Source organism: Natrix helvetica, assembly GCF_964273705.1.
Source record: "Natrix helvetica genome assembly, chromosome: 4".
Taxonomy (NCBI): domain Eukaryota; kingdom Metazoa; phylum Chordata; class Lepidosauria; order Squamata; family Natricidae; genus Natrix; species Natrix helvetica.
In genome coordinates, this window is record NC_138550.1 from 22,818,350 (window position 1) to 22,833,156 (window position 14,807).

Below are 14,807 nucleotides of genomic sequence, written 5' to 3' on the forward strand. Positions count from 1 at the left end.
ATGCTTCTGGAAGGATGGAGCCTCCCACCGCCACTACTACCGGTTTGGCTGATCCGGGCTGACCCGGCAGCAACCCATCTCTGATGTGGATGATACCTAAGAAAAAAATCAAGTCCAAGAAGTCCAGATCTTCACAGATGATATAAACACCAATGGACTCAAACATCCAATTTATCAGGGAGACTGACATTCCTAGAATGTGAGATTCTGATTCTGATTTGGACCTGTAACAACCTAGAAAGAGAGATCTGCAGGATCTTTAAGACAGGGAAGAGAGATGTCTTGAAAAATAAAGGAATTCATTTATGTCACAGTGGAGAGTTCTTTATTCAATAGAGGTAGAGCCTTCAGACCCAACCTATCCCCCATTTTTTATGTTGCTTTTCAACAGTCCCCAGGAAGATTAAGACCACTTCACAAGTTCACCCAGGAGACAGCATTTAACGACCCACCTAGGACAAAGGATTTAGGGGTTGAAACATTTTCATGCAATGACACTCTGCCTACTCATCTAACAAGCCTATCCAAGAAACTCTCTAGAGGACATTTATGGGGTGCCCCTAACCAACTTGCTCAGACTGAAAGAACTACTTGGATAAGCAGCAAAATGTTTCAATCCAACAAGAAAGTCCAATGGCCATTATTCAACTTTCAGACAACGTTGTAACATTTTGTCTTTTTAATTTTTTTTTATAATTGCACAAAGTATTTAACTTCAAAAATAGAACTGGACTGATTTTAGCTACATGGGAAATTGTACCCAGATCCATCCACAAGGAGCTGAATGATGGCCAAAAACAGCCTGTGCATTCTGCAGGAGGCTCATTGTATACACAGCCCCGTTGTGAACTTGGGGGTGAATTGTTCACGTTTCAATTATTCAGGCTCTGCCTGCTCCAAATTGCAAGACTGAAATGCTCCCGATTGGGAGTTAGAGATCCAGTTGTGCATTATACATGCAAATTTATCGGTTGCAGAGAGATTTGAAAGATCAATGAGTCTGGTGTGGGTAAGGAATAGTTGTCTTGGTCTTACATTTAATTTAAGTTATACACTCAAGAAAATTGACCAGCAGACCTTATTTCTACAGTTCCTGCATCTGTATTTTTCTGCCCCAGGCTTTCTTCAGGCCCTAATTAACCTTTGCTCATAACGCGAGTTTGCATTCCAAAATTGCTTAATAGCAATCATGTACAAACTCACAAAGGGAAAGAAGACAGAGTGAGGGCACCAATGAAAAACTTAGGAAATCTAATCTAGCGAATGGGCATCTTCATTTATTATGGAATAAAACAAAAATGAAATCTACGCTCCTAAATTTAGCTACCAGCATAGGAGATTGTATCTCAGTAGATACAGCTTCTCAATTTATAGCTGGGACCCTTAGATCTTTAGATAAATTGGCTGGACTCACTAGGATACAAGCATGGACAAATTAGTTTCCAATCCCTGTTCTGCATGTACTCATAAACTAGTTCAAGTCTCTTCATTGATCTGCATTTTTTTCTTTTAAAAAAATCTCAACATATTTAATATGCTTAATATTTATTTGTAAATATATGTTATTTCAAAATGCAAACACAATTAAAATGTAAACTGTATGTAGGCTGTTGGTTTATTTTCCTATGATTTTCTTTGTACCTGTGTTTTAACAATTTTAATATGCTAAAATATTTATTATATTACAATGTTTTAAATCGTTTATTTGCTTTTTTTATTGTACGTTGCCTAGAGTCACATATGTGAGATGGATGTTTAGCTATATAAATTGAATAAGTAAGTAAGTAAACACATAAATAAATAAATGCAGGTGTGTGTAATTTCCTCAATGTGTTAGAGACTTGCAATATACACAAAGGGAGATTATACTATTAGTAATGACAGTGCTAACAGGAGAGATCACATTGAGGGATGGCACAACAATATCCATCTTTAATAATTCATTGCCTGTACTGAACTTTGCCTTACCCAAATAAGTCTGTGTATTTATTTTATTTATAACATGGATATTACATTAAGAAATACTAAATATTAACCTTTATTATAGTATATTAGCATATTATTTATCTTATTTGTATTTCGTCTTTATTATTTTTACAAATAACTCAAGGCGGTGAACATATCCTCTTTCCTCTCCCTATTTTCCTCTCAACAACAACCCTGTAAGTTGGGTTGGCCTGAAGGAGAGTGGCTGGCCCAAAGTCATCCAGCTGTCTTTCAGACTAAAGTGGGACTTGAACTCATGATCTCCCGCTTTCTAGCCTGGGGCCTTAACTACTAGACCAAACAGCTTTTTTATATTTTATATAAATTATATTATTATGTACTTATATATAATTATATGTGTGTGTGTGTGTGTTGCATTTGTGCTGATAAATAAATAAAGGGAGATTAGTATAGCTCTATTTCAAACTATTTAGCTCTCATCAGCTAGCCATACCCTTACTGGAATTCGAACCTGGGCTGTTTTTAAATGTTAGGCAGTTGTATTAGCCTCTAAGTCACAAGCTCTCCTCCCTTATCAGCTGAGCCAAGGAAATGATTAAGTGTTCTGTTAAAGCACCTGGTATGCCCAAATATCGGAGGGAGCATACTGCTTCCTTTTTGCAACACAAAATGGGTTTTCTGCCTGGAAGGCTCCTGGAGTGGGGCTGAAAGGCAAAAGGGAAGCAGTATGCTCCCTCCCATATTTGGGCATACCAGGTCCTTTGACATAACACTTAATCATTCCCCTGGCTTGGCTAATAAGGGAGGATAGCTTGTGGCTAAGACGTTAATATAACTGCCTAGGATGCAAAAATAGCCCAAGTTCGAATCCCAGTAAGGTTATGGCTAGCTGATGAAAGCCAAATAGCTTGAAATAGGTCTATACTAGTCTCCCTTCATTTATTTATCAACAAAAATATTATTAAATATATTGATATAACAATATTAATATTTAATGATAAAATATTATTAAATATATTAATATTCTGTCAGAAACATTAACGCAGCTTCACCAAAGTGCTTTGGTGAAAGCATTTCTTTTTTAGTTGAACAGAATAACAAACATAACAAAATTATTTAATGAAGAATAATGACAACCGTAAGTTTTTATTTTTAGTTTACCAAATAAACGTATATTGCTGAAATATTTTCAGCAACTAATCAAATAATCAATTATTTGAAAAATAAAAAGTCAACATGGAAAAAGTAACGTTAACATGGGGAAAAAAATACAAACCAACCAAATAAAATTATTACCAGTAACCAAGTATCACATGGAACCATCAAATATTTAGCGTTGGTTGAAAATTAAATAAGTTTCTTTTAGCTGGTGTCCATTCCAATGAGATGACAATTTTTATGCCTGTCAGCTGTTCCCAAGGGGCACATGGGCTTCAACACTTTTTTCAAGTACGCAACTGTGAAAATGAAGTATTACATCTGTCCTATACTTCCTGCTACTCCACTCCCAAGAATTTTCATACAATGTTAAATGCGTTAGATCTCCATCTTTCATAGATATGCCAACAATACTAGCTTTCCAGGCATAATGAAATTAGCCCATGCAAAAAATAGAATTAATCTAGTTCATGGCTATTCAGGGGGACAAGTAGTTCTGCTGAAAAAAGATCAAATTATTTTTTTCTCACTATAAATAACCTTCTCTGGCATATTACATTTTTCACAGTAGCTTGGGCTTTTAGATGTCAACTGGAATTTACAGAATGCCAGCATTTTCATGATGGGTTTAGCCATTTGGATCCCAGTGAATGCTGGAGCAAGGACCTCTCCTCATTTGGTTTTATTCCCAGACAAAAATCTATTGCATTGGGTACAGCCGATGGGCAAGCATTCCCCCCCACAACCACTTTTCCTCTGTTAAATTGTTTACTAAAGTTCTATCTAAAGCAAATGAACCATAGTTCAAACAGGCAACAAGTAGTCAAATAGGGAGTGCTCTATCAAAACCTACACCTCTTAGCAGTGGTGTTCCCCAAGGCAGCGTATTGGGACCCACACTCTTTATACTTTACATAAATGACTTTTGCGACCATATCGTCAGAGTTCTCTTCGCTGATGATGTAAAACTATTCCACACCACCAAGAATGCTACTGCCCTACAAAAAGACCTTGACTATGTGTCAGAATGGTCAAACAATTGGCAACTCCAAATCTCAACCAACAAATGCTCTGTCTTACACACTGGCAAAAAAAATCAGAACACCAAATACAAACTGGGCGGATACAACCTCATGGATGACCTTGGAGTACTCATTTCTAATGATATAAGTGCCAGAGCTCACTGTTAACAACATTGCCAAAAAGACAGTAAGAGATGTTAACCTAATCTTGTGAAGCTTCTTCTCCGATAATATTGTATTGCAAACTAGGGCATATAAAACCTTCGCTAGACCTGTTCTTGAATGCATCTGTCTGGGACCCGCACTGCATATCATACATTAATACAATTGAGAGAGTCCAGAGATACAGTACTTCATGAGAAGAGTCCTCCACTCCTCTGCTCACAACAGAATACCTTACACCACCAGGCTTGAAATTTTGGGCTTAGACAATTTAGAACTATGCCACCTTCGGTCTGACCTGAGCATAGTACACAAAATTATCCGCTACAATGTCCTACCTGTCAATGACTACTTCAGGTTCAACCACAATGATACACGAGCTCACAATAGATACAAACTTAATGTAAACCGCTCCAAACTCGATTACAGAAAATTCGACTTCAGCAACAGAGTGGTCAATGCCTGGAACGCACTACCTGACTTTGGTTTCATCCCCAAACCCCCATAACTGTAACCTTAGACTGTCTACTGTTGACCTTATCCCTTTCCTAAGAGATCTGTAAGGGGCATGAATAAGCGCACCAATGTGCCTACTGCCCCTGTCTTACTGTCCCCACTTACTCGTATCCATTTCCTGTATTCATAATCATGTTTATACTTATATCTGTTATCTTATACGTACTTGACAAAATAAATAAATTAAAATGTATGTCAGTGTTCCTTTCATTTATTTAGCTAAAGCAAAGATATAGGTACAGAAGATATAATATCAGTAAAAAGCCATTATCTCATGTATGTTTTTTTCCTCCTTTGTTTTGCAATAAGTGGAATGTCTGTGGGGCATCCAATTCTTTGGGGACTTTTGAACAATAAGGAGCTGGCTCTCATCCTAGTTCTTATCCCCTTTATTGACATAAATTGAATCAGTGATCTGCTGGTGTTGAAGGTTGTGCTGTCATCTCTCAACGCAGTGATGGAACAAGAGAGTATACAAAATATACCCTTTCACTCCTAGAAAAAGTTTTCCAGCCCATCCGTAGCTCAAATCAAACCCACTTATTTTACATGGTGAAATAAACTGAAACTCAATAATGTTCAAATTACCCAGTTCACTGTGTACTTAAACCTGGAAACTGAATTCAATCACCCCACTTCCGCTTGTAATTGTAGACAATGACTTGGAAGTGTGAAAAAGAGGTGGGATATATGGATAGCTATGTATTTGATTTCACATTTGTATTGCTGGCTCATTGCAAATATTATTGACAAACCAATTAACACTCTTTCCTCCAAGTCAGGAGAAAGGCCTTCCCTCCATTTAACCACATTTTTCTGGCCTATTAGATACAGTTCTTTGTGAAGTTCCTTATTAAAGCTGACATCTTTGAATCTCTGTATGATTAAGGGGGAGAGAATTAAAAGCTTCAAGCAAAAAAGAAAGAAAGAAAATTGACAGCAAAGTTGACCCCCCAATGAATTCTCTCTCCCAATTTTCCTAATTAGCTCCTTCTGCTAAGTCCCACTTCTGCTGGCAGTCATGGATCTCCACACAGCCTGTCTCGTGATTAAGATAGCCATGTTGTGCCACAGATGTTAGAAGAGCCTCTAGTGTCTCCCTCAGGATAACAACCCTTGGTTTTCAAAAATGCCAAGCCTTAAACCTCATTTTTCCCCCGTGGTATTTATTCTGCCATTTTTCAATCCACTGTCTTCGCATATTAAAATTATTGTCAGCTTACTGATGGGAGGAGGGGAAAATCCCCTTATTTGCCTCTGCTGCTCAAAACATACGATATCTACATTAACTGTATGATTTGCAACATATGGAGCTATTAAGCTGGTAAGTAGCTCACAGCAAAAGAACATTGGAAGAGGGGCCTGGCGGAAGAGAATCCTAGAAGGAGACTAATTTTGCAAATTAAAAAAAAACAAAAACAGAAAAAACCCCAAACAATTCAAACTCTCCCTTTTTGGAAAAATCCACTCTGCAAGCAAGAATGGCCCATATAGGCAGGCAAATCAAAATGGCAGCTACACAATGTCCAGGTTTATAGTCGATTTTACAAATAAATAAACTGAAAAATTAACTCAGATACAAGCAAGGTGCAGCCCATCTGCCAAATGCATTCAATCAGTTCAGTCTTTTGCCAAAGGCCCTTCCTCAGCAGCCTGCTACCTGAGGAAGAAAAAAGAAAAAGGACGGATGCTAGAAAAGAAGGAGATGCAACAAAATTATTGCTACCTTTGGCCAGACACTGGCATGTGATGCAATTCCAAAATATTTACTTCAGCTGGAATTCAGGGAGTAAAAAGAATATTACTCACCCTGGACTAAATATATGATCTAGTATGCTTCTTCCCATAAATGTCAGTAACATAAAAATAAGCAGATTAGTGGTGGGTTGCCAATTTTTTTACTACAGGTACAAGAAACTTATTGGATGAGAAGTGAACAATCTTCAAAGAAAAACCAGAAAGTCCACTTGCCTCTTGAAAAAGCACCTTTGGGACAACCATGACCTATGTCAAGGGTGTCCAAACTTGGGAACTTTAAGACTTGTGGACTTCAACTCCCAGAATTCCCCTGGCTGGGGAATTCTGGGAGTTGAAGTCCACAAGTCTTAAAGTTCCCAAGTTTGGACATCCCTGACCTAGGTGAGTGAGAATCTCCATAGACATTTAAACACAGAGACATTTCCCCCCTCACACCATCACTCTGCTGAATACATAATTACCACAGTACTGTCTTAAGTATATTTACCCTTGAAGTATGGCTGTATTACTATTTTCCTTGTCCTCTTTTCTACTACCTTCTCTTATGAGTGTCATACAGAGAGTTTCTGTATGGGCGACAAATTCCTTGTGTTTTTAATCACACTTGGCTAAATGAAAGTATCCTTTCATTTCCTTCCCTTCCCTTCCCATCCTCACAAGGATTTTTTTTTTTAAAAAAATGTGCCATACAAATAAGACAATTAAAAAAAAACCAGTCTCCTTCAGGTCAAGTCCAATTCCTTGTCTACATGTCCAAATAGTTTTCCTGATAATCATATGGAAATTGTTTGCCATTATCAACTTCTGGTTTGTTCTAGAATAGAGACTTAGAATAGTCTGGTGGTTTCTCATCCCAGTATTTCAGATATGACCAGGCTTAGTTTTTTGAGATTATGAAGGTTACCTAGGTACCCCTAGCTGCTGTAATTCATAAGGCAGTGCCTGCGATTCAAATATGTATCCCGAGGCATATTAATCTGCATGGATCATATTCACTTTTTATAGTGCACATGCAAGGCTAATTTGGTATAGACATCTCTTTAATTGGAGCCTAAAATTCGTATCATATCTAACAACTCAATAAATAAGACATCTACAAACAAAGCAACTTATCAAAATCAGCTCCTTAATTATTTACAAGCAGACTAAAAAATGTTATTGCATACTAGCTGAGAATTTAAGATTTTTCTCCCTCTATGTTATTCTACCACTTAAGTGGGGAAAAAGAAACCCCACAGACCAATTTTAAACTTGAAGTAATTTATTCTGGGTCACATAATCTGGCTTTTGCTATTTGGCAACCTCCGCAAAACCAAATTATTCTGATTAAAGTGCACGTTATTGCTTTGGATTGCATATGTGAATTATTACATTCAATCATTATGGCTCAAATCCAAATGAGCTGCTTAGGCACACATAAGTACTTGACAGTGTGTGCACCCTTCTAGTTCCCTTGGACTAAATCAACAGACGTGTGCATGTTTAAGCCATTGAAATCAATGGGTTTATGAATTCTTAGCTCTAGTAAGGCATCTGGTTTTAATTTGCAAGTGCAACTGCTTTCTTCTGGGTTTCTTTGAGATTCAGGCATAGCTTTATTGGCTGGGCTGAGTGCAGCATTAGGAAGGGGCAGATCAGAATTCCTGTTTAAGATAGCTGTCCTCTCTATGAAACTCTGACTTCTGCTGCAGGAAGAACAGATTTTGATTTGGTTTGATTTGGGGTTATGATTAACCATCCCGCAGACAAAGCTAAGTCCCTCAACTGCAATGAACTGGGAGAGAAAAGCAGAATTGTAACAGTTGGAAGAAATTATTTCAGCCACTGGAAATTCCAGCGTAGTGCAGGATCCAAATTAAGGCATTTACAAAACTTGTCTATCCAATTTACTATCAATTGTCTGCTTGAAGTTATCCAGCTGATGAGAACTCACAACCTCGTTAATTAGTTCCACTATAGAACTGGCCTGACACTTCCCAACTAGAATTTATCTTTTATAACTTAAGATCCTGATTATTCCATATCCTACACCAACAATATTTGAAAAGAGATCATGGTTGCTTGCTCAGTGATACCATTTTGGATTCTTGAAGAGTCCTATCATATTTGTCAAGACCAAGTCACCTCAATCATCATGGTTGCCTTCTCCATACTGTTTCGGTTTACTTTTCTTAAGAGTTTAATTAAACTCTGAAAAGGTAAAGGTAAGGGTTCCCCTCGCACATATGTGTTAGTCGTTCCTGACTCTAGGGGGCGGTGCTCATCTCCATTTCAAACCCAAAGAGCCAGCGCTGTCCGAAGACGTCTCCATTGGTCATGTGGCCGGCATGACTAAATGCCGAAGGCACATGGAATGCTGTTACCTTCCCACTAAAGGTGGTTCCTATTCTTGCATTTTTACATGCTTTCGAACTGCTAGGTTGGCAGAATCTGGGACAAGGAAAGGGAGCTCACCCCTTTACGCGATGCTAGGGATTCGTATCACAGAACTGCTGACCTTTCTGATCAACAAGCACAGCGTCTTAGCCAATGATCCACCACGTCCCTAATTAAACTCTTACAGTCTTATAAAAATGAATTTGAGTGCCTGTTCCCTGTAATATGAACAGCTCTTCTGGAAAATTCCTTGGACATGGTCTATGTCACCTCAAAACAGGAAACTGGCGGGCGGGGGGGGATATTTTATTTTAATTTTAGAGGATCATTTTTCTATGTGCTCAAACATGACCTTTTCACAGACTTTTTTCCCCTCAGTTGTCAAACTCAGGGTGATCCTTTATTTCCATTTGTAGCTGCATGCAAAATTGTGTGTTTAAAAACTGCTGAACTTGTCAAGATACTTATTTTTTCCCTTAGGGTTCAGGTCAAAAAGTTCTTTTTAAGCTTCCAGCCAGATACCATTACTCAGAAAGAGAAGTGTTGAATGTAAACCATCTTCAACCTGGTATTTTTCAGATGGGTTGGATTCTTATACCTATAATCTAGATCCAGTGAAATCAAAGACTATGATTATATGAGTCAAAGGCCAATATATCTGATAGGAACAATGTTTGGGAAAACTGTCAAAGAATAGAAGGACAATCAAAATGGTACAGTGTTTAGTATTTGGATTAAGTCTAGGAGGAACTAGTTTAAAATTAAATAAGCTTAAAGGGTGACTGTGGCCCAGACACACTTAATCAGATCTCTTAATCAGGTTGGCTTTCTTATTCACTTTCTTAGGTTTGTGTTGGGAGTGAAACTACCTATTTTTGAAATGATAGTGAAAAGAGGATCTTAGTCATGTGTTGCTTGCTTAGGTTGCCTTCTTCAATTCATCAACCTTGTTGCTGGGAATTTCCCCAACTATTGAGATCAGAGGGGTTTTTCTCCCCTCAACACTTAGCAGATGGTATAACGACACCTCAAGACAACCTTGGTTTGTTCCAAATAATTTCTGGTCTAATTTTCATCGCCAAAAAGTTGGCTTGTGATCTGAAGATGGAAGAAATGGCTTTATAGATTCTTTGCCATAGCCAAATCACTGCCTGATCCAGATAAGGCACATCACACTGTGACTCTATGGTGGGGGACTGGGTTGGTTTTGAAGGTCTGTCTCAGACATCTTATGGATCTGAAAGAAATCCAGTGGGATCCTTGGGATTTTCCCAGTAATTGGGTAGGATTTATTGCCTCAAAATAGCCTGTTTCATTTATCAAAAAATGAGCCACTTCTACACTTGCATTCTTGATATAACCTAAACTATGAGAGTGGGATCAATGGTACCTAAATTTGACAAATAAATAAAATCAGGATAAATAAAATGAACTTTGCCAACCAATTTGTCATTGATCATGGTTGCGTGATGATTGATGAAGCCCCCTTCTTATGTGATATGATAGGAGTCAGTGGTGGGTTTCAATTAATTTTACTACCGGTTCGCTCTTGCACGTGCACAGAAGTGTCCAGGCAGGTGGGCGGAGCCTCCTGCCACCACTACAGGTTTGCCCAATCCGGGGGGAATCGGCAGAAACCCTCCTCTGATAGGAGTAGATATTGGGTTCTCAGATCAAAGACTATCATTTTCAGTATATTAAACAACAGAATGTCAAATTTCCCTATTTTTCTGTCCCAACCATAATTACGTATTACAGTGTTTGTTTATTACTCTATTCTGAAAGTTTAAATGAAAAGAAGGAAGACGCTTTCTACAGTCAAATTATACGGAAAAAAATGTAAGCAGAATAATGTTACTTTCCCTCCGTTGGTCCTTTTAAGATCTTTTAGCCATTACTCAAGTTTATTTAATACAATACAATACAATACAATACAATACAATACAATACAATAGTAGAGTTGGAAGGGACCTTGGAGGTCTTCTAGTCCAACCCCCTGCCTAGGCAGGAAACCCTATACCGTTCCAGACAAATGGCTATCCAACATCTTCTTAAAGACTTCCAGTGTTGGGGCATTCACAACTTCTGGAGGCAAGCTGTTCCACTGATTAATTGTTCTAACTGTCAGGAAGTTTCTCCTCAGTTCTAAGTTGCTTCTCTCCTTGATTAGTTTCTACCCATTGCTTCTTGTTCTGTCCTCAAGTGCCTTGGGGAATAGTTTGACTCCCTCTTCTTTGTGGCAACCCCTGAGATATTGGAACAATGCTATCATGTCTTCCCTAGTCCTTCTTTCTCTTAAGATAGACATACCTAGTTCCTGCAACCGTTCTTCATATGTTTTAGTCTCCAGTCCCCTAATCATCTTTGTTGCTCTTCTCTGCACTCTTTCTAGAGTCTCCACATCTTTTTTACATCGTGGCGACCAGAACTGAATGCAGTATTCCAAGTGTGGCCTTACCAAGGCATTATAAGTGGTATTAACACTTCACGTGATCTTGATTCTATCCCTCTGTTGATGCAGCCTAGGACTGTGTTGGCTTTTTTGGCAGCTGCTGCACACTGCTGGCTCATAGGGTTATAATTTCCCACCCCAAGCATTTTTATGATTCAAAGTTGCTGGTAAATGGGGCAGCTCGTGGCATAGTAGACTGAGGGTGAAAGAGAGGGTTCTCCCCAAATAGTAAAGGACTAGAAGTACCATTTCAAGGCAATTTCAGCCCTTTACCCCAACCTAATTTAGTATTATCCTTTCTTCTTAAGAAGTCATTTGGTGGAATAGATATGCTCCAATAACAGTGGGGTCTGGTTTGAAGGCACATGTATTTCGGTTCCCTTTTGTACACATTTGTTTGGATTGATTTCTGGTTGTCTATTGGTAAGCTTAGATGGAAAGGAATAATGACAGTGTTTAAATCAAACAGAAAAGTAGAATTCCACTTACATCCAAAGAGTCTTCATTCACGAGGATGAGAGTCATACTCTGGGAAACAAGCCTGCAGGAGTAACCTAGAGAAATAATCAACATACAATAGGTCAGGGGTGTCCAAACTTGGGAATTCTGGGAGTTGAAGTCCACAAGTCTTAAAGTTCCCAAGTTTGGACACCCCTGCAATAGGTGGTATCAGAAAATATAATCAAAGGGCTCATTAAAAAACTATCTTGTTTCCTTCATGCTAAAAAGATCAAAGCATCTTCTTCAGTCATCCTATCATCATGAGTAAATGAACAGAGTCCGGCTAGAAAGCCCAAATTCTCAATCAACCTCCCTTCCTTCATTGATACATTTGCCCGACTTGGCAGGCCAGCTCCTCAGTCTTCCTTTGTGCAAGCTTAATATATAACTATGAATACTCATGGACATTTCCAAATTGTGTAAGTATTTGCAGAGAATCTGAGAATTTAAGAGGATGTACAAGAGCTTCCCACCATGGCCCTTATGACACTTTTAATTGTGTACACATCCCCAGTATATATATGTGTGTGTGTATATATGTGGTGTATATATGTGTATATATGTGTATATATGTGTATGTGTATGTGTATGTGTATATGTATGTATATATATATATATATATATATATATATATATATATATATATATATATATATATATATATATATATATATATATATATATATATATATATATATATATATATATATATATATATATATATATATATATATATATATATATATGAGCTGTTCTGAATCAGATAACAGCCTTCCCTAAATTAGCATCCACCAGCTAACTTAAAAGGTTGTGCACTCTGGAAATTGTTCAGTCTCAAAGCAGCTGAAGAGCGCTGGATTGAGGAAGCCTGGACTGTGTAATACATCCCCTTGATTTCCACAGTGGCTAGTTAGATGCTCCTATGATGGTGGCTCTGCAATAAAGTATAAGGATGGCAAAATAAAAATATGTGGTGACATCATCAAACAAATCATTTTTTCACCATTTCCCTAGGCACTGCTGAATCTAGGAAAAATAACAGGGCTTGCTTTGCCCATCAAGCTGACACAGGTTGCAAGTTATTTGCTTACTGTATTTGTGTTTGGCTTAAAGTGTTATGTAAATCAAGGCACTTTGATTGGAAAGCTATAGTTTATGGTTTACCCAGTTATACAAACTGAGCCAGCTTTATTTTATTAAATAAATCATGGCTTTATTTGCTCATGCAATCTAGAGGCTGTTCATCTCCTATTGTGCATTGTACTGCACTGCACTGTATTGTATTCATACATAAAATTTAATGACTGTCCATCTCACTCATAGAGTGACTCTAGACTCCAAATTACAGTTTAAAAAGTAAGAAAAAGAAAAGAAAAAGAAACCATGAGTGACTTGAACCTAAATATTGGAACCAACCAACCAACAACACCAAACATCCAACAGGGGCTCAACCACCATCCTGCTCCAAAGTTCAATAACTAGGTCTTTAATAGCATGTCATCAGGGGGAGATCCAGATCATGAGATGACAAAAAGGTGAGCCATCAGTGCTCTATATGCATTTTGAAGTAAAAGAAAGCCCATCTTCACATTAGTCTAATGTGGCTTGCTGTTATCCCTTGCTGTAATTTGTTAACCCAGCCATTGCAGTTTGTAAAACATGCTTAACTGTTTATGTTGTTGGTGAATCAGTTTCCCTGTGATTTATTTGTTGATTAAATGTATTTGTGGTTGATTTCTTCCACAAACCTAGACTAAAAGATATCATGATTTGATGTAATATGTAAAATGTATGAGTCCAGCAACTATCATATAAATGGTCTTATTGAAAAGTATTTGTGTTATTATTTACAAAAGTATACAGTACTCACAATGAAGAATAGTAACGTAACTGAACATAAATTATTAGATTAAATCTGAACAAAACTGAATAGAATTTGTGGGAAGATTAAAGTTTATTATCAAGAATAAAAACCAACTAATAAAAAAATGCAGTGGGTTTCTATAAGCTCTTTCTAAAGGCCCGTATGCTGAACAATTTCATAATGCTGGAATGAGGTCTGGCATGCCAAATTATGTTTTTAAAAATTCTTTGAGAAATAACAGCTTTAAGGATTATTCATCAAGTGAGACCTGATTTTTCCCCTGAGAATGACTGTGGACCTAAACTGTTACAAATTTGGTATAACTAATTGAAAGGGATTTTCTGGTAGTTTTTGATTGGAACAACAGCTGCAGCAGTGAACAGTAATTTCTAAGCGTCTTCTTGCTGTTTTATTTTACATCTTTCATATCATGCAAGATGCCACTTGACAAGTGGAACTGGAGAATAGCAAAGCACATTCTACTGAATTCCTCAGTAATCAGCAAGAGCTCACATTAAATTATACAAGGAGATTTGCATTGGGATTGATTTCTCACTCCAATACCTACATACATACACTTCCCTTGGAGATGTAAAGAGATTTACAGGAGAAAGCAGAAATGTCTGTCTGTCTGTCTGTCTGTCTGTCTGTCTGTCTTCTATCTTCTATCTATCTATCTATCTATCTATCTATCTATCTATCTATCTATCTATCTATCTATCTATCTATTTCTATCATCTATCTATTTATCATCTATCTATCAACTATCTATATCATCCATCCATCCATCCATCCATCCATCCATCCATCCATCCATCTTATATCTATTATATCTATCTATCTATCTATCTATCTATCTATCTATCTATCTATCTATCTATCTATCTATCATCTATCTATCTATCTATCTATCTATATTTATCTATCTATCGATCATCATCTATCTTTTATTTAGCTATATTCTATCTATCATGTATGTCTCTATTATCTACCTACCTACCTATCGATCTATCGATCTTCTATCTATTCTCTATCATCTATCTCTTTTATC

General features: G+C 37.4%; 1 protein-coding gene across 1 annotated transcript in view; it reads right to left on the reverse strand.

Moving 5' to 3' along the window:
* ATP8A2 (ATPase phospholipid transporting 8A2) overlaps positions 1-14,807 on the reverse strand; it is a 517,851-nt gene that overhangs the window by 410,636 nt on the left and 92,408 nt on the right. The window contains exon 23 of the mRNA XM_081952690.1: positions 11,881-11,945. Within this exon, the coding sequence (XP_081808816.1) occupies positions 11,881-11,945 (65 nt within the window). The remainder of the gene's footprint in view (positions 1-11,880; positions 11,946-14,807) is intronic.